The following is a 27,898-nucleotide window of genomic DNA, read 5'->3' as shown; positions in this document are numbered from 1 at the left end:
ACCCCTTTAATATCACTGGGCAATGAGCTGTCCTTAAGGTTTTAGGATGTTTATCCAAAAATATATATTATTCAGTCCGTAATCGTGTGTTTTCTAATACATTTGGATTTCATATTTATATATGATACCAATCTCCAGTCTCAAAATAGTGATTAATGAGCTATAATTCTTAGAAAAGCATTATGTCAGTTCAGGCACATCTTTCTTCGTTGTGTACTTGAACTATCCTAATAAACGGTAAATGGATTTAAGCAACAGCCACCCTCAAGCTATTAGCTCTCAATACAATCTAAACCAATGACATCAAAATACCTAATAAATTCTCCAACATCAAGTTTCAAACATCAAGTCCCAACATCAAGTTTCAAAACCTCTCTAAGCCAAAAATACACATTTCCACTTTAATGCTGCTTACTGTCACTACAATGAAAATTTGCACAACCTCCTCCCTCTGGGTTTGGCTGTCTTCAAAGACTTCACATCAGCAAATATTAAAAATTAAAAGACATCACTAATGACAGGCTTGACTCTGGCTATCTTTGTCTTGCAACCTGGTTACTTCAAAAATGCCTTTTCTCATGTGAGCAGGATAGCTTTCCATCAGTACATCACTTCTCTAAACTCCAGGTAAGCCCTGACAACCACGTTCTATGGAACATTCCTTACTCTGGAAATGCACACTCTTTCCAATTTTGAATATTGCAAATTTTTTTGAAAATTCTGATCATTCTATTTTCAAGATTAGCCACGGTATTATTCCTTTATCGATCTCAGCTGATAACCACCACATGTTTCAACCTTGAAATAGTATTCATTCACATAAATGATAGCCGTTCTCAATAAGCATTTAACAAAATCCAGTAGCTAATACCTTCTAAAATGAAGAACAATTTTAATCAAACTTTTCTTTAAAGAATTATAGATAACATTGATATGCCTGCTTTAAAGTACACTGTGAACCTAATTGACTACTTTCCCCTAGGGGCTCTACTATTGCCCAATCACCTCTATCTGCTTCCAACCATTCAAGGCAGAGTATACCCCTTACCTCTCTGCCACCTGTGTGTTCTCCAAAATGTCTCTAATGCTGACTTTTTTTAAACTAAACTCTATGCCCAACATGGAGCTCAAACTCATGAGCCCAAGATCAAGTCACATGCTCTACCAACTGAGCCAACCCAGTGCCCCCAAAATATCTCTTCTACTACTTTCTTTCTTCAAACTCACAGATGTGGTGGTCACATCCTGCCTGATTTGTAAATGCATCCGGAACAGAAAGAGGACATGTAGAGCAACATATCACAAACTCAGGATAGGATCAACTCTGGTCCCACTGCTAATCCATCGAAAAGAAACAAAACTGAATGCGAGTCTTTCCTTTTCATTTCCTCTGCTTTTTTTTTTTTTAAGACTTTTATTTATTTGACAGAGAAAGGGACAGCAAGAGAGGGAACACAAGCAGGGGGAGAGGGAGAGGAAGAAGCAGGGTTCCCATCAAGCAGGGAGCCTGATGCGGGGCTCGATCCCAGGACCCTGGGACCATGACCCGAGCCGAAGGCAGACACTTAACGACTGAGCCATCCAGGCGCCCCCAATTCCTCTGCTTTTTAAATGATTTTTTCAGTACTGAGTCTGGCCCTTCCATTTTTTTTTCCCCACTAGATAATATTTTTCCACTTTGAGTTAACACTGAAGAAGCAGAAATAGTTTTAAGTGGAAAGAGCTTATAAAGCAGTTTTCAATGTGCAACTGCCATTTATAAATCCTAAGGAAAGCCTAATACCCACCTGAAACAAAATGCTTTTGCCTTAGCAGCAATCACTAGAAAGGCACTTACCTGGTGTCAAATCCTCGAACAATTGCACCCATCGACTTCGCCGCACCTGCAGAAGCCAGCCCAGCAACACCACCACCAACAATCAGAATCTAGGGGAAAGGGCAGAATGGTATGTTTTAAATAAAGTTCATTATCAGCTGACTATGAAAAACCACCAGCTAATAACTGTCAGCGGCTAGGGCACTATACAGTTAATTCAGTAACATACCAGGTGTGCTGGTGGTGAACAGCCCTCAGTTAATACACTGAGTGGACAGACCACTCTTTAATGGAACCACCACTGTTTTTACAAATTCATCAAAGGACCACCTGCTGGCAAAGGCCCACAACCTTCACTGAAAACAGACAACCAGCCTCTCCGTGTGGAAGCCACATACAGTCTGATGAACAGTACGTTCATCAGTACGTTTAACATACGTTAAAGATTACTAGGTCTTTCCTAGTGTATAAAAGCTATGTGTACTGAAACAAATTCCCAGTGTAGCATTCCAGCTACCTCTCTCCTCTCAAATGTGAAGGTTTCTCTATGTTCATAAGATGTCAAAATAAGTTTCAAAGATGGGTACAACTTCGGTGAAATAGCCACTCTACCCTGTATCTGGAGCTCAAATGCTTCTGAACGAACAGCAGATGACGAACTACGTAATTCTGAACCATTATGAATGAACCGTACCACAGCAACACGATGACTCTCCCTAGCCGTGGAAGTGTCAGAGCCAAGAAAACCAAAGAATTCCTCAGAAACAAGAGTCGCCCCTGCCTTCTAAGAAACACAATAAGAGCAGTGTTGTCTCTAGTCTGGAATGGGCCTTCCAGAAAAAAAGTTCTATTATACTCCCCAGTCAACAGAGGCAACTCCTTGTGGTTGTGTTAAAAAAAAAAAAAAAAAAAATAGAAAAATAAAAGCCACCCACAGACACAGAAACAGTGAAGCTTTATAAATTCCCACCTACCCATCATGTCCACATGTCCTTCTGCCTCTTTAAGAAGCCTAGTCAACCCATGCTCCAGGGCTCCCCTAAGCAGTGTTTTAGAGATCACGTGAATTCATCTTGATGGTGACGGTTTAGGGTTTGGGGGTTATTCCACAGAAAAGGGGACAAAGAGAGACCAAGGAGGCTCTGGGCTCCAAGGCACCCACCCCACTCCACACTATGACAATGTGAACTAAGGGATGCTTCAGGTGAAGCCTCTGCCTTCAGCTCAGGCCATGATCCCAGAGTCCTGGGACCAAGCCCCAAGTCCGTTCCCTGCTCAGCGGGGAGTCTGCTTCTCCCTCTTCCTCTGCCCCTCTGGCCCTGCTCGTGTTCTCTTGCTCTCTTCCTCTCTCTCTCTCTCTCTCTCTCAAATAAATAAATAACATCCTTTAAAAAAAAAAACTAACAAAAAAAGAATATGTGAAATAAAAATAAAGTAACTAAAAATCACAGGACTAGACGAAGCTATCCTGAATCAAGAAATGACACCCCCCCACACACACAAAACCATAATTTAAAAGCCGTAATTGCACAATAATAAAGCCGTGTAGATCTCACAACAGGAATTTACTTTCTCTGCAGCACCGGGTGAAGAAAAAGACACAGAGATTAAGGGGCACAGTCAAATCCTGACTCGGCTACCAACTAGTCCTGGGTGACCCTGAGCAAGCCGCTTGGCTTGTGCAACAGAGCAGTCAAAAAAACCCTTCCCAGATGGCAGTTATATTAAATGATGGAATCTAAAGCACTGACTGCTGACTGGCACACCAGACATATACTCGGGAAACAGGGAAGGCCATGGGAAAGAAATGACCTTTAGGAACATTCTTTATCTCCAGGGTGCCTGGGTGGCTCAGTCAGTTAAGTGTCCAACTCTTGATTTTGGCTCAGGTCATGATCTCAGGGTCATGAGATCATCAAGTCCTATGTCGGGCTCCACACTCAGCATGGAGTCTGCTTGAAACTCTCTTCCTCTGTCCTTCCCCTCGCTCACATTCTAAATAAATAAATAAAATCTTTTAAAAAAGGGATATTCTTCATTTCCAGTCATTTAACCTGTTCCTCCTCTCAGCCTGCCCAGCTCAGTTAAGAGCGCTAATTGTGCGCACAACTGTTCAAGCCAAAACGGGAATGTCATCTTGAGGCTTCCCTTTGCACATTTCCACCTCCAGTCCACCAGAAAGTACTCTTGGTGTCAACTCCCAAAGATCTCCCAATCCATCCCCTTCTACACATCTCTATTGCCACTACCTTCCCAGGGCACAACTTCCCCAGTCAATTCCGAAGAGATCTTGACTTCACTCTTCCCCCTACTAACCATTCTCCCAAAGAACTTCCATACATTTTTTTTAATCCTCATGAGATAATAATAAATATATACATATATTAGCCTCTGTCCCTAGTTCCTGACACAGAACTCCTAGAACCCTTGTAATTTCCAAAACCAGAAAACCACTGGGAACATTTTTTGCTCTAATAACTCATCAGTGACCCCAGTTCATGATACTGAGTTCCTAAATCCCTTGGAATTTCAAGGGTGATAGCAGGATCTTCTGTTCTAACAAGCTGGCTCTTGGGGGGCTCCTGGATGGCAGCTGATCACCAGAGTCTGTGGACAGCCACTGAGAATTTTCAGCCTCACCTCCCATTCTCCAGAGAGAGGAGAAGGGCTGGAAAAGGAGTTAATGATTAATTATGCCCATGTGATGAAGTCTCCTTTAAAAATCCCAAAAGTACAGGGTTTGAAGAACTTCTGGGTGAATACAGGGAAGTGCAAGAGACAGGAGCATCCAGGGAGGGCATGGAAGCTCCACGCCCCTTCCCACCTCCCTTGCCTCAGACATCTCTTCCATCTGGAAGTTCATCTGTACCCGTTATCATAACCTTCTATAAATTTCCTGAGTTCTGTGAGCAGTTCTAGCAAATTAACTGAAACCAGGGAAAGGATCATGGGAACCTCTGAATGATTTACAGTCTGTCTGTAACAACCTGGACTTGGCGACTGGCATGTGAAGGGGGTGAGGAGCAGCCTTGGGGGACTGAGCCCTCTACCTGTGGATCGCACACTACCCCCAAGGAGATGGTATTAGAAATAAGTTGTGGGACACACTGCTGGTGTCACAGAGTTGCTCGATGTAGAGAAAGCCCCACACATTGGGTGACCAGAAGTGTCAGAAGTGAAGTGTTCTATGGGACAGCAGAGACACAGAAGCAAAAGTGAGTTTTTCCAAAATGACCCTGAATCAGACATTTCCGTCAGCTCTAAGAGAATCTGAGCAAGCCTGACAAGAGAAGCCCAACGTCATCCAGCTCCAACCTACCTTTCCACCAACTCACATCACTCCCCACCTTGTTCACCACACTCAAGACCAATAGCCTTCTTTATCCTTCTCTGTTTCATCTCAGGGCCTCATAGGTGCTGTGCCCTTTGCCTGAAATCCTGAATACCTGGTTCGTTTCTCGCCATCCTTTAGGTCTCAGCTCAAGTGTCAAAGGAGCCTTCCCACTGCCCTAGTGAAAGCAGTTGGCCCCCACAACTTACTATCACATCATCCTGGTCCTTTCATGTTTAAGATTATCTCATATATTTATTTGATTTATCGCCTCACTGTGGCCCCTATTAGAGTGTAGGTTTCATGTGGTAGGGATCTCGTTTGCCTTGTTCATTCCACAGCTTCCAGAATAGTGCCTGACATATCATAAGCCACCAAACGATGCTTGTTAGCTCATTCTAGACAAGTAAGAACCCTCCATATTTATAGGAATGATATGCCCCCCTAGTGTTTAATTCTTCAATACCAGAAAACTATTTCTGACAGATGACCACAGTCCCTTAAGTTGCAGTTTAAATTCTCAGTAAAGACAGTCTCCTTTCTACCTCTTTTCTACCTGATTGATTCTCCTTCCTTTAAGCCTCTCGTCTTCTGTTTCACATTTTAATCTCTAATATATTCCCAGCTTTCCTCTCAGTTTCCATATACTTCAGGAAAGAGTCTAACCAAAACTGAGTAACAGGTTTGTGCATCAAAGCATTCAGCCAGTTAAAAAACAACAGTGAACTGCTGGCTGCCATGAGTGCCAGACCTACTCTTACGATCCTGACAAAGAAATCAAACGGAATCACTTCAGGGGTGCCTGGCTGGTTCAGTCAGAAGAACACGTGACTCTTGGTCTTGGGGTCATGAGTTCGAGCCCCACTGGGTGTAGAGATGATTTAAATAAATAAACTCCACCCACCCCCCCCAAAAAAATGTAATCCCTTCATATGTCACATCCCTGTTATTTTTGCTAAATTTCCTTGCTGTGTATTCTGGCCTCCATTTAAACCACTTGCCATTTTCCTCACCTGGCCTTTTTTTAAGGCAATATACCACTAGATTCCTCAAAGCTGCCATATCTTTTTTTTTTTTTTCCCTTTCATTTTTTTCTGGGATATTTATCTCATATATGAGTTCTCAGTTTGTATAATAAAGTACTTAAGAGTAGGAAGCACTAAGGAAACCTGTACCTACAGACATACTCTTCAGTCCTATTTCCTCTAACCAGACAATGTGCTTACACTGTCATTTAGTGGATGCAGGGTTGAAGGGTTTTGAAGCAATCTCTTCTTCCACCCAGCCATCCCCACAGCTCATCAACGGCTCCTCCCGGCTTTCAATCCAGATTAAAGAAATCACACCCCTTCTCTCTGCCAAGGACGGGATTACGCCACCTCCCTTCCCTCCCGCCTCCTCTTAACCCATTTTTGAAGAAAAGGGAAAAAACTAAGACAATCTTTTCTGTGAGTGAAATGTAACAGCTGGAAAATCGAGTATTTGCTGAACTAAGACAATCTTTCCTATGAACCAAGTGTCACAACATTGTGAAATCGAGAACTTACTGAATGGTATCTTGAAGCTTTTTTTAAAAAATCAGTAATAAACATGCTACACAGAACGAGTTACCCAAAACACCTCCAAGAATTCAAGTTAGTAATTCAAAAATGGAAAAACACTAGAACTTCCAGAAATGTCCAAATTCTTTTCTGTCAAGCATCCGTAAACAGCCTTGAGGCTCCACCATGTGTCCGTATGTGCCACAGGGTTATTAGTGTGAAGTCAACACGGAACAAAACCTTTAAAACAACTGTAGTTTAGTACTATTTAGTACTACACCTACCCTCACTTTTCACCCATTCATATTATGAAGAAACATGCAAAGTTTTTCCTACCTTAGCTGGAGGAACTTTTCCAGCGGCTGTGATCTGACCAGTAAAAAACCGTCCGAAATGATTTGCTGCTAGTACAACAGCTTTATAACTGAAAAAAATAAATATTTCCATGAAATGAAAGATCTTAGACTCCTCTATTATCCTACTTTGCCAATTAAGCTTTCTTTAATCGTCAAAGAAAAGTCACTAACATTTTCTAGTACCTATTAGTACTAGTACATACTAGTACACTAGTACTAGTACACTCACATGTTCCCTGGGTACTGTGTAGAGAGGAGACTAAGGCTGCGTAGAGAGGAGACTAAGGCACTTTCTGCTCAGAGGAATGTGGTTCAGACTGAGGAATTGTGCCTGCCCTGGGGAGGGATAGGAGTAGCTGTATGAGTGTAGCCTGTTCCTGACTTTGCTAGAGAGTGGGAAAAATCTGGAAATAGATGATGCTTCTGAAATCCCCTCCTCTAAGAGACTAGTTGAATTAGGTTTTAAGGCATGAAACCTGTCAAAAACCATTCTCACTGTCGCATGGATACCTACTCCTTTAACCTCCACCACAATCCTGTAGAAAGGTACTGTTACTATCTTCATTTTATAGATGAGTAAAAAGAGACACAGAGAGAGTCAGGGAATTTAAAACAAACAAACAAATGAACAAAACACTTCCCTTGATCACTAGTGGTTGAAAGCATGGGATGCTGAGACAGACTGCCCTCAGCTCAGGTCCCAATTCTACCACTAACCAGGCTTTGTGACCTTGGGTAAATTTTTGTAATTCTCTAATCCTTGGTTTCCTCATCTATAGAGTGGGGAAAAAAAGCATCTGTCTCTTAGTGTTGTTGCAAGGACTAAATGGAATAATGCAGGTGAAGCTCTTGGCACAAAGCCCGCCACAATAAATGCTTGGTAAATATTAGTGTTTCTGACTAAAGAAATATTCTGTGCAAGAAAACTAGTAAGATATATCAATTTCCCTTACTAGGATTTTTTAACATATTAGAGTAAGTTCATTTTCAGATCATTTTATACCTTAAAGACACTTCTACATTCTCACTTGATAACATACACACCATTAAAATCACAATGCAAGTGTGTAATAAGATCTACTTGCTAGCTGACAATAAAACCTTTCCCTGATCCTATTTTTTATAAAATAATACTTGATAAGATAATGGATGCAAAAGTATAAAATGGTAACCACTAGGGGCGCCTGGGTGGCTCAGTGGGTTAAAGCCTCTGCCTTCGGCTCAGGTCATGATCCCAGGGTCCTGGAATCAAGCCCCGCATCGGGCTCTCTGCTCAGCGGGAAGCCTGCTTCTCTCTCTCTCTCTCTGCCGGCCTCTCTGCCTACTTGTGATTTCTGTCTGTCAAATAAATAAATAAAATCTTAAAAAAAAAAAATGGTAACCACTATTACTTTAAGTTAAATATTATTATAGCAGGAAAACAGTATTTTAGAGATTACATTATTTGCTAGTCTTACTTTTGAATCCAAGTCATAGAAATTTTCAAAAAGCAAACATAATAAAGATTCAAAGGCCACTGTAAGACACTGGAATATTTCAAAAGATTCAGTTGCTATGCTGAAAAAAAATAACAAAAATGAGATGGAGCACACAGGAAATGTACAAGAAAACGTTGATGGGGGGAAAAGTAGTGACAGTTTGTCCTTTTTTTGATGAGAACAAAATAGCCCAGAAGAACATCAGTGAACTGGAAGGAGTGTGTCCTCGCTGTAACATGGCTATGTGTGTGAGTTAGACAGTGATTTGTCACATACTGTGCGGATAAGTATACCAGAACATTCACCTACAACTATGCCCTTTGTATATATCAGATCAGGACATAAGAGAGTGATTCTTTACACTGTGCCCCATAAATCCCCAAAGGTTCAAATTTCAGCCAGCTCTGGAGCCATTCCAGGAAGGGTAGAGAATAAACATGTTTCTGGACACCCCTTCATCCCTCAATTTAAGAAAGGCCACTCTGATCTTCCTGGATTTGTTAATATCACCTCATAATATTTCATTTGCTCAAAAGATTCCATAGTTAAAAACCACTGATCTAGAGCCATTCTACAGAAAATTTTTAGTCCCACAATACCTAATGTAACTTTTCTACAAACTAAATAATATGGCAAAAATTCTGTCCTTTGGTATATACTTTATATCACAAAAATCATCTTCCAAACCAACCATTTGCCATATTATAGTAAGAATAACAAAATGTGTTTTTAATTTGTCCATTCTGTTTTCCGCTTTTCTATAAAAAACGGACAGTTGAAACCCAAAGTAGAATCTATTTGCTCTATTGGCCTATTTGACACACTACATCTAAGATATAAAACCTAAGAAAAACTACAGCTTGTGTGTAAGGCCATAAAAAGCTTTATTCAAGTTAGTCTCGCTTTCAAGCACTGTTTATTTAACCATTTTCATCTGTTGGTGCCTCATTCATATTAGCAAATTGTCACTACCAATGGTTTTCATGCTTAAAACCTAATTCAACTAGTCTCTTAGAGGAGGGGATTTCAGAAGCATCATCTATTTCCAGATTTTTCCCACTCTCTAGCAAAGTCAGCAATAGGCTACACTCATACAGCTACTCCCATCCCTCCCCAGGGCAGGCACGATTCCTCAGTCTGAGCCACATTCCTCCGAGCAGAAAATGCCTTAGTCTCCTCTCTACACAGCACTCCAGCCAGTACCCGGGGAACATATGAGTGGCAGGCAAAGATAAGAGGACATCGTTAGCCCTCAGTTAGCAATGTGGGTTTTGACAGCAAATGAAACTTCTTCAAGTCCAGACATTGTCCGTATTCATTAAATAGTTTATGAATTTACCTAAGTAAAACCTAATTAAAATGGCAAATACTAACATGTATACATTAGGTTGAACCATATGAAACTGCCAATATCCAACCATTTTTTTTACCTATAAAAATAGCCATTTATATCAACTAAACTTACTGTGGTAATCATTTCACAAGATACTGATATATCAAATCATTATGTTTATCCCTTAAACTTATACAAGGTTATAAGTCAATCATCTCTCAATAAAACTTGAAAAAAAATAGCCATCTCAACATATCACAAATCACAACATATCTAAAAATAGGCATTTCATGTATCCACACATATGTAGAAGAGAGTCTATTCTTCATACAAATAATTTCATAATCATTTGCTCAGTGCAAGGAAATAAGGTTTCTACCTATGAAGACTAAAAAAGGGTGCAGAGCGGACTATAACATGAAAAGTCATTTCCTATAACTGTGAAAAAATAAAACAAGCCTTAAAAATAAGCAAACTTTCAAAAAGCTGTGATCTCCAACAATGATTACAGGTAAGATCCCTGTAAGAGAGAAGAGCTACAATGAGAATGTTTCCAGAGCACCACTGTACTTTTGTTCAACTGAAATGGAAAAGAATCGACATACCCAGCAATGTTGGCCATGGAGCTTAGCGCGTCATATCCCTGAGCAATTGTGACTCTTGGAACCTGGTCCATTGCCAAAACTGTAGTTTTTCTTTCAGAAAGTTTATTTAGCAAGTCTGGATTTTGGGCTGGGTAAATAAAGCTAATCAGTGTTCCTGATGTCTTTAAAAGGTCAGCTTCATGAACACCTAAGGTTGGGTTAACCATGGGGGCTCGCACCTGAGGGGAAAAAAGTCACATCACTGATTAAAAATGTAAATATCTTTATCATATTTTTAAGTAACTAGGACAATGTAAATAATATGCCATAATTAAAATAACACTCCAGAAGTCATCTTTCAGCAATAAATTTCTGATTAAATTCCTAAATGAGGTAAGGAACACAAAGATCTTTGCCATCTGTCCTCTGATTGATGACCTATGAACTGGTCTGAGTACAGAGCATACTATTATTCTCGTAAGATTAAGAGCTATTAGAAAAAATGGACAGGGATTTTTTGTTGTGTGTTCTTTGATTCTTGCAAATTTTGGCAAGCACAAACATCTGGAGTGGCAAGAAGATAAGAACAGTATAACCTAAACTCTCCACTGTCATCCCTATAGATTTATGTCACCTTAAAATTCCAGGGGAATATTTATGGATGAACACTATTCAAACTAGTAGCCTTGCTGAATTGCACTTAAGCAAAAAGCAACTCTGTCCTGGGAAGAAGTATCAAATAAGTCAATGAACATACACACCATATGTTAGGAAGTTTCAAATGTCCATGTTCTGAAACCACATTTTTTTTTAATTCCACCTAAAAAGATTTTTAAAATGTGGCTTTTCTCTCTCTCTCTCTTTTTTTTTAATTTCTTATAGCCATTTTCAGGGACCTTAATGACTTCAATGTCTGTAAGGCTGGTAACATGGCTTACTACCACCAGCTTTTTCGAAGTTCCAGCAGGCATTCAGGTAAGCCAATTCATTGGCTGGCTTTTAAAATGTGTTTTATATCCAAGTTTAAAAATCAGTCTCCAATTAACATGTATCCTTTCATTAGCTCTCATTTCGCAGCCGTGTTCTTAGGCAAGTAAGCCCAGAAAACAATAGCTCCGGGACTTACATTTTAAAAGGAAACAGAAACACGGACACTGGGTCAATACTTTCATTCCACAGCATTTCATCTCAATTTACCTATGAGACACCTTTATTGGTTACTCCCATGTCAGTTGCTGCTCTAGTGATGCATGTGATTTTAATTAATTAATTAAGGTTCTGGACTTAATTAAGACTCTCTGGCAAGGTCTATTTTTCCTCAGTGAGAATCTATAATATAGATTTAATAAAAATTAGAGGACAACTTTGCATTAATGCTCCTAGCCCCTATCAAATGCTCAGCTGAAACAGTTGGCATCTGAGTGATTTAAGTCAATAGAATGTTTCCCTGAATGTGCTTTTTAGATCACTAGTTCCACAAGATAGTAAAGGCTTGATTAAAAAAAAAATAGGTCCCAAAGCCAAGTAGTTTATTAATGCAAGCACAGAGTTATATAAGTTTCAATATTATAAGGTTTCTCAATGCTTTTAACATGCTCCTACACACTGAGTCTCTAATAAGAACACAAAGCATTTCAAAACTTATGTGTACCCTACCAACCCTTTATTGTGGGATGTCTCAAAAGTTTTTGATCCCTAGAGCAGATATTGGAATGGATTATACTTATTTTTCTATCTAAGCTCTTTTAATATACTAAGTATATCACCAAGCATCTCCCCACCTAAACATTCTAAAAGCTTTAGTTGAATTGCAACTTACCTATGTACCATAAATTTTACTATTAACGTCTATAGCAAAAAATTTTGTGTCTTCTGCAAAAATCACTAAGACTCTACCCATGTTATTCAGTAGAGATTATGAAAAAAATTATGTGACTGATTCATCTTAGAAATTAATACACAGGGGTGCCTGGGTGGCTCAGTGGGTTAAAGCCTCTGCCTTCGGCTCGGGTCATGATCCCAGGGTCCTGGGATGGAGCCCCACATCAGGCTCTCTGCTCAGCGGGGAGCCTGCTTCCTCCTCTCTCTCTGCTTGCCTCTCTGCCTACCTGTGATCTCTGTCTGTCAAATAAATAAATAAAATCTTTAAAAAAAAAATTAATACACACACACGCACATACTCACACACATACACACACAGCTCGTGTTTCCTGAAAAAGGAAGGAGCTTCTTTCAGCCTAATGATCATGCTTCTATGATCCCTATTTTCCTCCTTGTTTTGGTTGCAGAAGGCTTAGGATTTAAGTTAATGCTCCCCTCTAGTAATTATCTCCGCTAGACTTGGGATGCAATCTCTTCCTTTCTCTATATGAATTTTTACTTTAGGTTTTACATCTAAAGTTCTTCAGCACAGAGATTCTATTGTATATTAAAACCTTTTAGGGGTGCCTGGGTGGCTCAGTGGGTTAAGCCGCTGCCTTCGGCTCAGGTCATGATCTCAGGGTCCTGGGATCGAGTCCCGCATCGGGCTCTCTGCTCAGCAAGAAGCCTGCTTCCCTCTCTCTCTCTCTCTCTGCCTTCCTCTCCGTCTACTTGTGATCTCTCTCTGTCAAATAAATAAATGAAATCTTTAAAAAAATAAAAATAAAAAAAAAAATAAAACCTTTTATTAAAGTAGGTATGACTACTCTCCACTCAGCCCCATGTTGCTTTATCCAGGGCAGCGCAGCCCTCTCTAGAAATAGCATTTATGTCAATTACCTCACTGTTCCTTCTATGTATCAGAACATCACTGTACATTCAGTCCCAGGAGGAATTCCATGCCTTTTTTCTATTCCAGTAGCAGTTAAATACTCACCTGTTGGTATTTTAGATATATATGAACCAGAAGTGCAAATTCTCCCCAGCCAAAAAGAAGGGAATTCCCACACAAATGTAAAAAGGAAGATCACTTTCTCCCCCTCGTGGTTAACCATGGATCACATTGGCTGATAAAAGTTCTACTGGAGTATGAAGAATATTCAGAACATGCAAGGATTTCTCGGAGAAAAGACATTGTTTGAAAATATGAAGCAACATAGCAATAAAGTAATATAATTTTCTTATGAAAAGTTTTTTAAAAGTCAGCATGCCATAAATGAGGGGGGAAAAGAATAATTACTTTGACCACCAAATCAGAAGCCAGCACTTCCTTCACCCCTTGGATCTGGGCACCTGCTGCTCTGTAGTGATCATCAGAAAACTTGGAAGCTTCACCAGCACCTGATTCCACGACAACACTAAAGCCCTGCTTGACCAAGGTCTGAACACCAGCAGGAGACAAGGCCACCCGCTTCTCATTTTGGAAAATCTCTTTGGGGACGCCAACAGTCAGTTGTTTATATGGAATTCCTACAAAGGTAAAAAAAAACAACATAAAAACAAAAATAGGCAGTTTGTTCAAAATATACTACACATACAAGTTACAGCTCAACATAATGTTCCCACTTCATAGTCACACTGAGTTTTTTTTATCAATGATGGAAAATATTTATGCCCGCTCCCCAGAAAATACCCAAATATTTCATTTAGCCAAATGGCTCTCTTCAAGGCACATGACTAGATTAGTTTAGCCTTAGTGGGGGAAATGGGTTGTGAAAAATCAATCAATAGGCAAATTCCACTCTTCAAACTACCCCTCTGGGATTTATGGTCTCCTTGTCCTTACCTTTAAGGAAGACAGAAGTAATTTGCTGTTTTGAAGAACTACCCTATACTAGACATTTTGGTGGCCTGCCGCACACAAGAGTTTCCTTCCTGGCAATTTGACCACAAGAAATACCTCACAGATTTCCAAGGTTGTATCCTGAGACCCTACATTCTTGGCCACAGCTGATCAGACCAGGGATCCACAGCTGGGTCAAAGATAACAGTCTACAGGCCAGACGCCTCTGATGTGACTTACACAGGAACTGCCCAAGGACACTCTATGTTGGCCTGTGATGATCCAGTCAGGTTCTTTCTCAGGGAGTCTGAGAGTCACAGAAAAGGAAAGAGGGAGTAAGTGGTACAGAAGCTATTTGTAAGCAGTCATGAGGTAATCAAAGGGAGGTATACAGCAACAGCAGTAGAAACATCAGGAGTGGCGATACAAGAGGAAAGATGAGCCATAGCTATGAAATCCAGAAGAACATTCTACTTTTCCAAGAAGTATACGAACAAGAACAAGAACACATACAATAAACCCTCATCACAAAATATATCCTAATGGGATCCTGTTCCTTGCAAACCAAAACAGCCTGTATGATATACGTAAAGTATTTATAGATGGTTCTGAACAGCTTTAGCTAAAGTAGATTAGTTTCTTCTGTTGTTTTACTCAACATGCAGGCATAAATAGATTTTTTTTTTTTAATAAAGATCTGCTTCTATACGTTTTACTAAAGTTTGGAAATCTACTCTAACAACTTAAACTCTAAATATACATAATAAAAAAATTATCTCCACAGAATAACAATAATCATTACATGAGGCCTTAGAGAAATGAAGTCAACCTAAAAATACCTTCACTTGATCACAGTCTTAGACCCCATACTCCATAAGCAGTAATAACTGATAGTAAGCCAAAGGCAAAAATATGATGAATCTTACCCTCTACTTGAAGAAGAGGGAGGAAAATAATAGAAAGCTGGAAAATATTTTGCATGGATGTGCAAAGTTAAATCACATTTGGAGTTTACTTATCTGACAACCTCAGATTACCTAGGCCCTATACACCGTAAGTCAAGGAAGCTACCAAAGATGAAGGAAGATTTAGGAGCCAACCTGAAAGGGCATCCACTTGGCCAAATAAGAAGCAATCTGAGCAGGAAAGAGAATAATTAATTGCAATATAATAAAACACATCCAAGTGAGTTAGTCATGATACTCAAAAAACAAGTATTTTTTAAAAGCTTCACTGGCCAACTTTAGCAGATGTGTAGAAAGCAGAGTAACGGTCTCCCAAAGATAGCCACAGTCTAATCCTCAGAACCTGTGGATATGTTAGGATACACACCAAAGGAGAATCAGGGTAGCAGATGAATTAAGGTTGCTAATCAAGTGGCCCTGAAACAAGGAGATTATCCTGGATTTTCTGGGTGGGCCCGATGCACTCACAAGGGTCCTTAACTATGGAAAAAGAAGGCAGAAGAGTCAGAGTCAAACAGTAATTTGAAGATGCTATGGAAGTGGGGGCCACAAGCCAAAGAATGCAAGCAGCTTCCAAAAGCTGGACAAGGTAAGGAAAAAGACCTCCCTCTAAAGCCTCCAGAAGGAATACAGCCCCGCCAACACCCTGATATAAACCTAGTGAGAGCCATTCTAGACTCTGGCTTCCAGGAGTGCAAGACAATACATTTGTGTCATATGAAGCCAGTATATTTGTGATCACTTGTTACAGCAGAAATAGACAACTAATACTTAAGGGTACCAAGACATTATTACCAAAACTAGTGAATAATGAGACAGAATCCAACATTCATCCCACTTCATTACCAAAACTAGTGAATAATGAGACAGAATCCAACATTCATCCCACTTCACCATCGCAACCTCAGGGTAACTAAATAATAGAGGAAAAGTTTTTCTTACAGAAAAATTCTAGCTCTAAATGGAGATAAAATGATAGCATTATCACCATTTTAAAACCCCACATGAAACCATGGATTTAGTTAATGATCATTAAACAGCTGTATAGCCTTTGAATGAAACACTGATGGGAACTTCTTAATAGATGGATACCAACATCTAAACTCACTGATTAATCTTCTTGATGTAATGCAATAAATCATATACAGCATCACCTATGAAGCATTCCTGCCCAAAAAAGGAAACCTGAGTCTGATCAAACCTCTAGATCTAGCCAAATGGCACAGAAAATACAAGGGACAGAGGAACTGGATAAATAAGACCAAGGGAATTCCGTCAGCTAAATCTAGAATGTGAAATTCTGCAAGGCAACAATGATATTCTTCAACAAATAAATTAAAAGGAGAAAAGGGGAAGCACAGAGAACAAAAGAAGAGATGTAGCAAGCAAATACAACATACGAACCTTGTTTGGATCATTATTTGGGTAAGACAACCATAAAAAAAATGGAAAAAAAATATGAATACTAACTGGGTTACTGTCCACGCTTTTCAATGTGGTAATGAAATTGTGGTGTTATATATTTTAAATAGAATCCTTATCTTTTAGATATAAAAAGGAATTATCTAGGAAATAGTCAAGAGCCAGAAATTGAATAAACAAGTCTCCTGCATAGTTGCTATAGAGATCTTGATGTCCAGCCTTTATTCACAAGGACAATTCTCACATCCTCAATGCAGTTACTTACTTTTATCTTACACACAGTTTTCTCACACTTGGATCACTTGGCTTTCTAGAACACCTAAAATAAAATAAAAATCTGAACATAAAATTGAGGAGTCGCAGGGTCAGGTACCCAGCCAAGAGTCACTTGCCATGTGAGAACAAGAAAAGAGGCTGTGAATTCTGTGATAGACAGACCTAAGAACTAAAAAAGCATAGCAGTGTTGGGATCCCAAATGCAGAGTCCTACAAACTTAAAAAGGAGGGCATTATTCTATGTGACAAAGACTTCAGGTTACCCCCCCCAAATATCCATCCTGTTCTTCCACCTTAGTTTAAAAATGCCAATTTTAGTGGAATATGTCATCATCTAGAACAAAGGACCTCTTTTATGTCCAGGTCTCCCTTACAACCACATAATGGCCACCTATCTCAGTTTTGGCCAATGAGGTATAGACAGAGTCCTAGGAGGGCCTTTGTGCAAAGTGCATAAAGGGATCTCACTCAGCTTAGAAAGCCCGCATTTAGCTTCTCCTTTTGGCCTGTACACTAGAACAGCAGCGTGGGGATCCTAGCAGGGAAGGCCTTGTAGGCTACTGAAAGACTTCAGCTCTTAACTCTGCATGGGCTAGGACACTGGCAAATTTTGAATAGAAAAGTACATGATCTTTCATTTTTAAAAGATGATGCTGTTGTGTAGAGAACAGACTGTAGTGGGAGCAGAGGCAGAAAGCATAGAGCACATTTAGAAGCCTACCACAGTAGTCCCGGGACAGGTGATGGTGCCATGGAACAGGACGATAATAGCAGTGATGGTGAGAATAGACTCGAATACAAGATAGAGCTGACCCATACCTCTATGAAGATCTAGGATGACCCCAAGGTTTCTGAACTGAGCAACTGAGATGAAGTTGCCATTCACTAAACTAAGAAGCACTACTTCAGATTAATTCATATACTTGTTGCTAATTCTTGAGCAGAGATGAGCCATGTATGTTACAATTCCTCAGTACTGACAAGGAAAGAGGAAGAGCTGCTGGGAGAAACGTTTACGCTGAGCAATAGCTTCCCGGATACAACTCAACTGGTTTATTGTTCCTCTTTTTCTATTTTCTTTTCTTTTCTATTAGCACTGATGATCAGTAACTTCTATACATGAAAAATATAAAAAAAGCACTCCTTAGGCTTTCTTTAATGCAAAATAATGACTCACAAACACCAGGCTATCACATTCCAATTTTTCCTTTTATCAATCATCAGAAGATCTATTAGCTTCTACAATTTGAAGGTTTGATTTACATAAATTGACGTGAGACTTTACCTGGTTTTCCAGATTTACACCACAGTGCCTGATGAGTATGAAATGTTCGTAAAAAATCCTTCTTCCCAGGTATAACCTTACAGGACCCCAAATTGCTAAGTAACGGACATGAACAGCCAGTCACCATGGTTTTCAATAGACTCGCCATGTTCGTATGAGCTCCCAACTTTCTGGATGCCAAATTTCCTTGACAGTAAAACACTAAAAGGAAAGAAAATAAAGCATTTATGTGCTAAGAAAAACATACTTTGTCATTTGACCATCAAAAACATTTTTAAAAATACTAATTCAAAGAGCTTGGAATATAAAAGTTGTGTGTGGGCACCTAAGATGAATTTATTTGCTGAATCCTTTACTTACAGAAGATGCTTCAAAAGTTTGTTTCCAACTCAGATATTTAAAACTTGGAATTCATTTTCCCACTTAAATTGTGGTTCTAAACCTATTATTCAATTCTAAGCCTCAATCACCTAAGTCTAATTGATCCCTAATGTAGCTGGAAAGCTAAAAAAGAAAATTGCTAGAGTTCAGTCACATCTAACGGGAAAGTTACCTTCTAAGTCTGCATGTTCAACAAAAATTACACAGGTACCCTTGAATTTCCCTTAAAATGTCTATAATACTGTATAATAGCAACCTACTTAGCCACCATGTTGAACAGAAAACACTGGCAACCTAGTCAGTACAGCAAGATGCTTATCCTGTAAGACCCCCTGAATTGAGATAAGTGAACATGAGATGCATGTTTGCCAAGGGCACATCTTAAGAAAATTAAATATGGGGCACCTCGGTGGCTCAGTGCGTTAAGCCTCTGCCTTCGGCCCAGTTCATGATCTCAGGGTCCTGGGATCGAGCGATGCATCGGGCTCACTGCTCAGCGGGGAGCTTGCTTCCCCCTCTCTCTGCCTGCCTCTGCCTACTCTCTCTCTCTGTGTCAAATAAATAAATAAAATCTCCCCCCCCCCAAAAAAAAAAATTAAACACGTGTGGGCTATGACTCCAATTTTTAAAAAGAAAGGAAAATGCCATTATCACAGAAGTTTGTGCTTATAAGTATGAGTGCCACTAGGAACTCTTCCATCAGTGTTCTCACAAGTGGCCACTCTTCACCAGCTCTAACGGGGCTGGATGACCTAAGCTTCAGTGGTTCCCTCCACTGCTCTCCATGGCAGAACCCCAGGGGTATGTGGAAAGTACCCCCACCATTCCTGGATTCCCAATGTTCCCCCAACCCCCAACCTTCTTTTCTTTCCTTAAAAATCAGGAAAAAGTGGAAGATCTGGAACCCTATCATTCAAGCTCAGCTAACTCTACCAACTACTTTAAAAGTTCTGCACCATCATGTGGGCTCTCATGGGGCCCAGGACCCAGTCCCAGAAGACCTCCATAAGCATTCTTCCAGCATCCAGAGGAAGAAGGGTATAGCTCCCTCAGAACTGCTGCTACAACTCCCTGAAGCAACTTCTTACAAATACCAGAAAGCCACACTGGGAATGGAAATTCTTAATCCAGATGGTGCTTATTCTTAAAATGTCCTTTAATTCAACAAACACGTATATAGAGCTTAGTCAGAGGCACAGTCGTTAGAAGCATCTGTAAAATCAAACTGGAATAGGTCACACATTTTGAGATAAGAAAAGTCAACAAGTAATAACACTACAAAGCAGAGTAAGGCAAGTCCAAAGTTCTTTGAGGAATCAAAGAAGGAGATTATGCATTCCTGCAGGTCTCAAAAAAAGAAAAGAAATAAACATTTAAGATGGAGAAAGTAATACAAAAAAAAGGTAAGGAAGGGGAAGCGTGCGAGATTGGTACAGGCAATCAGAAATGTGTATGAATAATGCTTTGCCCTTAAATAGGTTTTATATTTTCAGTGTTTCCACATGTCGTTTCATTTCAATCCCAAGCATTCCTGAGTCCCATAAATATTCTCCTTATTTATTCATGGGTCACTTGTAGGGTTAGTCATGGCTGAGAATGGAGAGCAATCCAACCCTACATTCAAAAACATTCAGTGAATCTATGCCAAGAACCAAGGGAGATACAAAGATATATAAAAGATACAGATATAAAAAATCCTTGCCTTGAGGGAGATTTGTCCTACCATTACCAATGACCTAGTCTTATTCCAATCTCCCCACTTACCCTAGTTTCTCTTCTGGGATCATCCCACCTCCCCAACAACCACTGTTCTCGTGGGGCTGATGAGGTTTAACCAGACCCACTGCCACTCACTCCCTGCTTGACCTGAATCTCTCTGCACCTCAGTCTGCCCATATATAAAACATAGGAAAGCTCATTTGTAAGACCCCCCATTCAGCTCTAAAACTTTTACGAAGAGATTTTACAATGCCTTAAAGCTGAAGTCCTATTTCATGGAATCCGGAAAAAACTGCCCTGCCTACTTGGAAAATGGGAATTTGATGTTGAACAGATCCCTGGCATCAGACATCAGTTAAGGACAAGGCCTTCAGAAGCCGATCTCTCCAAAAAATTCCACTTAATCAAGTTATGAACGTAACCAGACAGCGATCAGAAAGTAGTTTATTGACAGGAACGGTTCCTACCACTAAGCCTAAATCAAATACAAATGACCCTGAAAGATATTCAGAGAATATCTGAGACAGTGTTATCACAGACAGGTACTTGTTTCCATCAAATATAGAATACTAGCTTAACTGTCACATTTACCCCTCTCTTCACTTAAAAAGCTCTCTTCTATTTTATTATCCACATGCTTCTGTGACTTTGAAGAGATGGGGGAAAGCTTTACAACTCAAAATTGAAAAAAAAAATTAGTATATCATCCGTGTATATCATGCAGCAGTGTAATGTAAGTGATTTGGACAACTATCTTCCCTAAAATTCTTGAGGGCAGAAAGAGAGGGCAGCCTACAGTCTAACAAGGTGACCTGTGGGTTTTAAGCCCCCATTCTGCAATTTATTAGCTGTGTCCTTGGCAAGTCAGTCACTTAACTCCTCTGAACCTGATATCCTCACCTTTAACATAATGACAGCACTGCCCTTTTTGGGTTGTGAAGATTAAAAAGACACAGTTATCTTAATTGCTATTATTATTCACTTTGGTATTTTAACTGGCCCAGAGCTTTGCACAAAGTAGGAAAACAGCAAGTGTTTTTTTGACTGAATGAATGAATAACCAGGGCTAGGTAACCTGAAACCTAGGTATCTAGGGAACACTTTCTACAGAGTTTCAGGAAATTTCCTTTGAAAATGAAATGCTGTGTATCCTTGTGGAAAACTGATTCCATCAGCAAAGGTAAAAAGCCTGAGCATACTTGCCGATAAGAAAGTAATCCTAAACTGTCCATTTAATAAAAATTTTTTTTAAATAGCCATGTTTGCAAATAAAGGGGGTGCGATGGAGAAGAGGGGGGCATTTTAAATAAAAGCATGCAAGCCCCATCCAAACGGAGTCTGTCCCACAAGACTCCTTACAAGGCGATCTTTTTACGACTGCCCTGCACAACAGGGCGAATAAAGGACGCCTGCAACCGTAAACAAGTCACGCTTTTAAATCGAAGCATACCAACCAAGGACACTATACCCTACAGAAGCTTAGACTGGCAGGCAGTGTGACCTCGCCCAAACCCACCGGTACCGCCCCTCTCCTTCGGCCACTAAACTGCCGCGCTGCTAGCAACTGCACCGGACCGCTATTTATAACCTTCCCCCGGAGCCGATTGGCCGAGGCCGAATAATAGACATTCCGCCTCCAGGGTTCGAATCAGCTCGGCCCCCACCGTTGTCTCCTCGCGGTCGCCAACCCCGAGCCCCACTCTGCCCGGCTGAAGTTTGCCCGGACCACCATCAGCCCGCACAGACAGGCACACTCACAACTTTCACTCGCCTACGTCTCCAGCCGATCGCCGACCCCGAATTCCCTCAAGGTTCTAGCACAATTTCGGGGCGTCCAGCTGCCAATTCTCTAGGTGCACCCTCTATCAAAAGTCCTCTATGACCTCCCCTCCTCCTCTCATCTTGCGGGCAGAAATGACACCGCACGACTGCCGCTGCCCCCCCCCCCAAGCTCCAAGATCTGCACCTGCAAAGCTGCCAGTCCCCTGACCCCTGCGAGTACCCAGTTTCCCAACCACCTGGCCACTCCTTTCCACGTCGCCCCAGCAAGAGACAGGAAAGAGGGCCCTCGAAGCGCGGTTCTCCTTCCGGACCCAAGCTTCTTGCCTGCGGGCGCCGCGGGGCACCCCGCACCCGGATCACTGCCGACCCCGCCCCCTTCTGCTTCTTGACAGGTCTCCACCGCGGGGGCCCGGACCATCCCCGCGAGCCCCCGCGGCCCCTCCCCAGCTGCGCCCCAATCCCGCCCCTGGGCGGCCCGCGCCGCGCCGCTCACCTTGGCTGGGAGGCCAGGCGGCCGTGGGCGGCACGCGGCGGGGGACGCCGCGCTGGCAGACCCGGGTTCGGGCCCCACCGCTCTGCGCCTCCAACCCGGAAGAACAGCCCCAACCCCGCGGCGGCGGAGGCCACGTGACGGCGGCGCACCCCCCCCCCCCACTCCCTCTTGCGCCCCCTCCCCCGCCCCGCGCCCCCTCCCCACCCCGCCCCTCAGCCCGCTCGGCCCCGGTGCCTGCCTCCCTCGCTCCCGACAAGAACACGACGTCGCCGAACGCCCCCTGGGAGCTCAAAGCTAGTTACCCCAAGGGGCCCTTCACTCCTCAGTAGCAGCCAAAACTTCTTTGTCTCGGGCTCGACCCGCGGCCCCCTGCCCCGCCTCCGCGCTTTCCCTCGGCGCGTCCTTGTCAATCAAACCTGGAGCCCTGCGCGGGCGCCGAAGTTTGCGGCGCTACATTTGTAACTGGAGAACCAGCTGCAAGTGTGATTTCCTCTCCAGCGTCCCACCAGAGCAAATAAAGAGATAATATAACTCCACTTTTGGTACCTTCCCTCTAGCTGTCTAGGAAAAAATCAGAACTTCTGTAACAGAAGAGGACCAAAAGGCAAGTGGGAGGAGGTCACGGGGTAGTGAAGGGCGGGAAGAAGGGCGCTGTTTTTGCATTCTGCCCGGGGAGGTGGAGTTAAATTCCTCGGAAACGAAGTCAAGGCCCAAAAATGAACACACATCTACGTATTCTTCTTCCCACGGCGGGCCCAGAGAAAGCCGTGTGCGGCTGGTAGTATTAATATCCAGCAGCTAGAGACGGACATGAAGTGGCCGGACATGGCCTGGGTTGATGGCACCAAAACTATTAAAGGACCCCAAAACATAAGGACCTGCCTGTCCTCTCCACATAGTTCTGTTAGTCTGCAGGTGTCTTCTGATTAAAAGTGAGAAGAATCAAATACGTAAAATGGTTCACTTAGTCAAAGCTCAATCATCGTGAAATGTCCGCATGATCACTGCTTTTTACTTTAAGTGAAATATTTAAGATAGGCAAAACAGAGATATTCCTTTAAAAAGAATCTTCAGAGAAACCCTTCCTTTAATAACATCTCTTACACTGCAGTCTGCCTTCAGCCCTAGGTCACCAGCGGATCCCAGAGTGCCCAGATGGAGGGAGCTGAGCAGGGAGCCTGCTTCTCCCTCTGCCTGCAGCTCCCCCAGCCTGTGCTTGCTCCCTCTCTCTCTCCCTCTGACAAATAAATAAATTTTAAAATAAAGGACGTCCATCTGGTGCTTTTAATCAGCATAAAAGGTCATTCAACTAACGAACTTCTACTGGCATCCAGAGGATGTCAAGGAAAAACACTGCCCTTCTTCTGAAAGAGTTCACAGACAGGAAAGGACACAAGCCCCGTATTTCAGGAAATATAAGGGCGGTGGACAGCTGCTGGGTTCAGTCAGTTAAGCATAGGACTCTTGAGTTGGGCTCAAGTCATGATCTCATGGGTCCTGAAAATGAGTCTGGCATCTGCTCCAGGCTCAGCGGGGAGTCCCCTTGAGAATCTCTTTCTTCCTCTGCCCCTCCCCCACTCTTGTGTTCTCTTTCTCATCCTCTTAACAAATTTTTTTAAAGATTTTATTTATTTAGTTGACAGAGGGAAACACAGCTAGAGAGGGAACACAAGCAAGGAGAGTGGGAGACAGAGAAGCAGGCTTCCCTCCCAGCAGGGAGCCTGATGTATAACTCCATTCCAGACCCTGGGACCATGACCTGAGCCCAAGGCAGATGCTTAAGGACTGAGCCACCCAGGTGCCCCTCTAATCCTCTTAATAAACTTTTAAAAAAGATTTTATTTGTTTGAAAAGAGGGGGATCACAAGTAGGCAGAGGCAGGCAGAGAGAGGGGGAAGCAGGCTCCCCACTGAACAAAGAGCCCCATATGGGGCTTGATCCCAGGACTCTCGGATCATGATCATGACCTGAGCAGAAGGCAGAAGCTTAACCCACTGAGCCACCCAGGCACCGCCTCTTAATAAATTTAAAAAAATAAAATAAAAGCTTTGAGCACCTGGGTGGCTCAGTCAGTTAAGTCTGCAACTCTTGATTTCCCATCTGGTCATGATCTCAGGGTCATGATATCAAGCCCTGAGTGGCGTTCCATGCTCAATGAGGAGTTGGCTTGGGTTTCTCTCTACCCTTCCTTCTGTCCCTCCCCTCCGCTTTCTCTCTCTCTCTCTTGAATAAATAAATTTTTAAAAATAATAAAAGATGGGGCACCTGGATGGCTCAGTGGGTTAAAGCCTCTGCCTTCCGCTCAGGTCATGATCCTAGGGTCCTGGGATTGAGCCCCACATCGGGCTCTCTGCTCAGCAGGGAGTCTGCTTCCCCCTCTCTCTCTGCCTGCCTCTTTGCCTACTTGTGATCTCTGCCTGTCAAATAAATAAATAAAATCTTTTAAAAAAATAAAAATAGGGGCACCTGGGTGGCTCAGTGGGTTAAAGAAGCCTCTGCCTTCAACTCAGGTCATGATCCCGGGCTCTCTGGGCAGCGGGGAGCCTGCTTCCCCTTCTCTCTCTCTCTGCCTGCCTCTCTGCCTACTTGTGATCTCTGTCTGTCAAATAAATAAAATCTTTTAAAAAATAAAAATAATAAAAGATAAAAAGTGTAATGAACCATGATAAATGTAACCAAAGAAAAAGGTTCAAGATACAGCCGTTTCAATGAGACAGAAGTAATTGGTAAGGATTAAGACTAAGCCTCTTTCATGATATACATAAGTCAGATCCTTATGCTGTATGCCTCAAATGTATATAGCGCTACACATTAGTTATATCTCAGTCAAACTGGGGAAAACAAATACTCATTTTAAAACACCGGGGGCCAATATTTGTTGCTTTTCTCTTTCAAGGCTTAAAAATCAGTGGTTCCAAATAAAAAACAAAAATCAGTGGTTTCCAGTTGGGGACACTTTTATCCCACTGTGTCTGGAGACATTTGTCATCACACTGCAGAGGGAAGGCATCTAATGGGTAGAGACCAGGGAGGCTGCTAACCAGTCAACATTACACAGGACAGCTCCCTACAACAAAGAATTATCTGGTCCCAAACACCAACAGTGCTAAAACTGAGAAATCCTGGTTCAAATGAATGCTTAATGGGTTATTTAGTTTCACCTTCTTATTTCACATCAGAACAGATTCAAAGATGACATACCATTTTTCGCTTTTTCTGTTAAACAGTAAGTATATGATAATTTTTAAAATTCATTCTTCTCATTTGTCAAACATAGCTTGGTGCCATTGCTCCAGATGAAAACATTTGTGATTTGGAAGGTTCTATTTTAGGCCCCACTCTCCTACATAGTAATTACAAAATATTCATAGCAGTCTCCAAAGAAAATTGGATTAAGTTCCAAAAGTTTGTAAGTTAGTTGCTTCTGAATCTTAGAAAATACCTTGTATACAATTTTTGCAAAAATGTTATATTCCCTCTTTGGTTTTGTGAGGACTTTGTCCACTTTGATATCTGCTTCTTCTTCCCGGCTTTTTCTGCCCCCAATCCCCATTTAGAGAAGTACCACCCCTCTGAGGATGCTGGGGTGGTTCAGTCGGTTAAGTGGCAGACTCTTGATTTTGGCTCAGGTCATGATTTCAGAGTCTTGGGATTGAGCCCCATGTCAGGTTCCCTGCTCAGAGGAGAGTCTGCTTCTCTCCCTCCCCAGCTGCCCCTCCCCTACTTGTTTCTCTCTCTCTCTCTCTCTCTCTCTCAAATAAATAAATCTTTGAAAAAAAAGAAAGAAAAGTATCTCTCACATATATGTAGATTTTCCTTACAGAATTACAGATTTGGCTATGATTTGGATAATAATTAATTTAAACAAATAAACAAAAACTTAAATAATAAATATTTGATCATTTAAATTTGGACAATCCGATTTTTTTCTTAAGATTTTATTTTTATGTAATCTCTACACCCAACATGGGGCTCAAACCTAATCCCGAGATCAAGAGTCCCACACTCTACTGACAGAGCCAGCCAGGTGCCCCTGGATAGATCCAATTTTAAACACATCCAAATTTAAGCCCTCTGAAATTTAGGAGAGTTTGTACCCACAAATGCTTAAAGACAGTATTTACTATTTAGAGTCCTAATCTATTAAAAGAAAAAAAAAGATTAAATCTTTAGAAGAGTATAACACACCATTAGGTTGTCTTGGAACCTCAACACAGAGAGGTGCCCTACAGCCAAAAATCAAAATGTAGACTGAGCCTGAGAAGATATGAGATCAAACACTGAATGCTAGGGGTGCCTGGGTGGCTCAATTGGTTAAGCATCTGCCTTCGGCTCAGTTCCTGATCTCAGAGTCCTGGGGTGGAGCCCCACATTAGGCTCCCTGCTCAGCGGGGAGCCTGCTTCTCCCTCTCCTTCTGCCAGCGGCTCCCCCTGCTTATGCACTCTCTCTCTCTCTCTCTCTCTCTCTCTCTGTCAAATAAATAAATAAATAAATAAAATCTTACAATTAAAAAAAAAAACCCACCTGAATCCTAAAGAGAACACGTTATCAAAACCCTGCATACAGTTAAAACCAAGTCAGAGACAGGTCAATTAAATGCGTTTTTATTATGATTATTATGTTAAACAGTTTTCCGTAGTTTATGGTTTCAAGCTTCCCTTTTACAAGTAAATATTAGCAAAGTGAACAACTCCTGGGAGAAAGTATTCTTAGACTCTGTAGACTCCAGCGATTTTGAATAATGCAGATACTTGACTGGTTTTAAGGCAACCATCGCTAACCCCAATCTCAGCCCTTTTTTTTCTCCAACAGACCAATCAAGACTGTATTGATTTCAGGAAGCAAATATTAACCAACTAAGTGAACTTACACTGTTCAACATTAATTGGAAGAGGATGGAGGAAAACTGACATTAAAAAGCCAGCACAAAGCTAAATAATTGCTAGTTTGTTTAAAGCCCCATGTTGGGCTCCCTGCTCAGTGTCAACTGTGCTATGACAACTTCCAAAGCTTAGTGTCCAGCCCAGATCTCTCTCTTGAGCTCCAGACCCATGTAGCCAGCTCCCTGCTGGTCATTTCCACTGAGTTAGCCACAAGTATTTTAAACTCAACATGAGAAAATTATCTCCTGTTTCTCTCTTTTAGCTGTAATATACTTACTACTTCCTAAAAGAACAAAGCTGCTCTATACTCCCTAGCCCTCTGACATGCTTTTTCTTCAGCACGGAAAGCTCTCCCTGTTCTCCTTACTCTTTGCAGACTTGTGCTCATGCTTCTCTTCCTCTGTGAAGCATTCTAGGCAGGCTCATTCCGCCTCTCAGTTCTCCAAACTGGCACAGAGCTTGGCACAGAACAGATGCTAAATAATGATTTTGCACGTTGTTTCTAGGAGAAAAAACTACTGTAAAGAAGGTAGCCCAGGTTCCGGCCCG

General features: G+C 41.6%; 1 protein-coding gene and 1 non-coding gene across 8 annotated transcripts in view; both read right to left on the bottom strand.

The window, feature by feature from the left end:
- NNT (nicotinamide nucleotide transhydrogenase) overlaps positions 1-26,722 on the bottom strand; it is a 99,527-nt gene extending 72,805 nt beyond the window's left edge. The window contains exons 1-6 of one of the 7 annotated variants that reach the window (XM_047729626.1): positions 26,654-26,722; positions 18,091-18,291; positions 13,600-13,829; positions 10,461-10,678; positions 7,025-7,112; positions 1,838-1,926 (exon numbers count right to left, since the gene is read on the bottom strand). In XM_047729626.1, the coding sequence (XP_047585582.1) occupies positions 1,838-1,926; positions 7,025-7,112; positions 10,461-10,678; positions 13,600-13,829; positions 18,091-18,238 (773 nt within the window). In that variant the 5' untranslated portion in view covers positions 18,239-18,291; positions 26,654-26,722. Of the gene's footprint in view, positions 1-1,837; positions 1,927-7,024; positions 7,113-10,460; positions 10,679-13,599; positions 13,830-18,090; positions 18,292-21,948; positions 22,086-22,208; positions 22,231-22,465; positions 22,626-22,767; positions 23,102-26,653 lie in introns of those variants that run through there. The other 6 variants (XM_047729623.1, XM_047729621.1, XM_047729622.1 and 3 more) reach the window with 6 other exon arrangements.
- Positions 11,314-11,438, bottom strand: LOC125101467 (small nucleolar RNA SNORA33). Its single transcript, XR_007127865.1, has one exon. It is a non-coding gene; the product is annotated as a small nucleolar RNA SNORA33 (small nucleolar RNA).
- Positions 26,723-27,898: the final 1,176 nt, after the last annotated feature.

This window comes from Lutra lutra, chromosome 5, assembly GCF_902655055.1.
Source record: "Lutra lutra chromosome 5, mLutLut1.2, whole genome shotgun sequence".
Taxonomy (NCBI): domain Eukaryota; kingdom Metazoa; phylum Chordata; class Mammalia; order Carnivora; family Mustelidae; genus Lutra; species Lutra lutra.
Note: the sequence above shows the minus strand (reverse complement) of the source record. Positions and strands in the feature narration are given on the sequence as shown.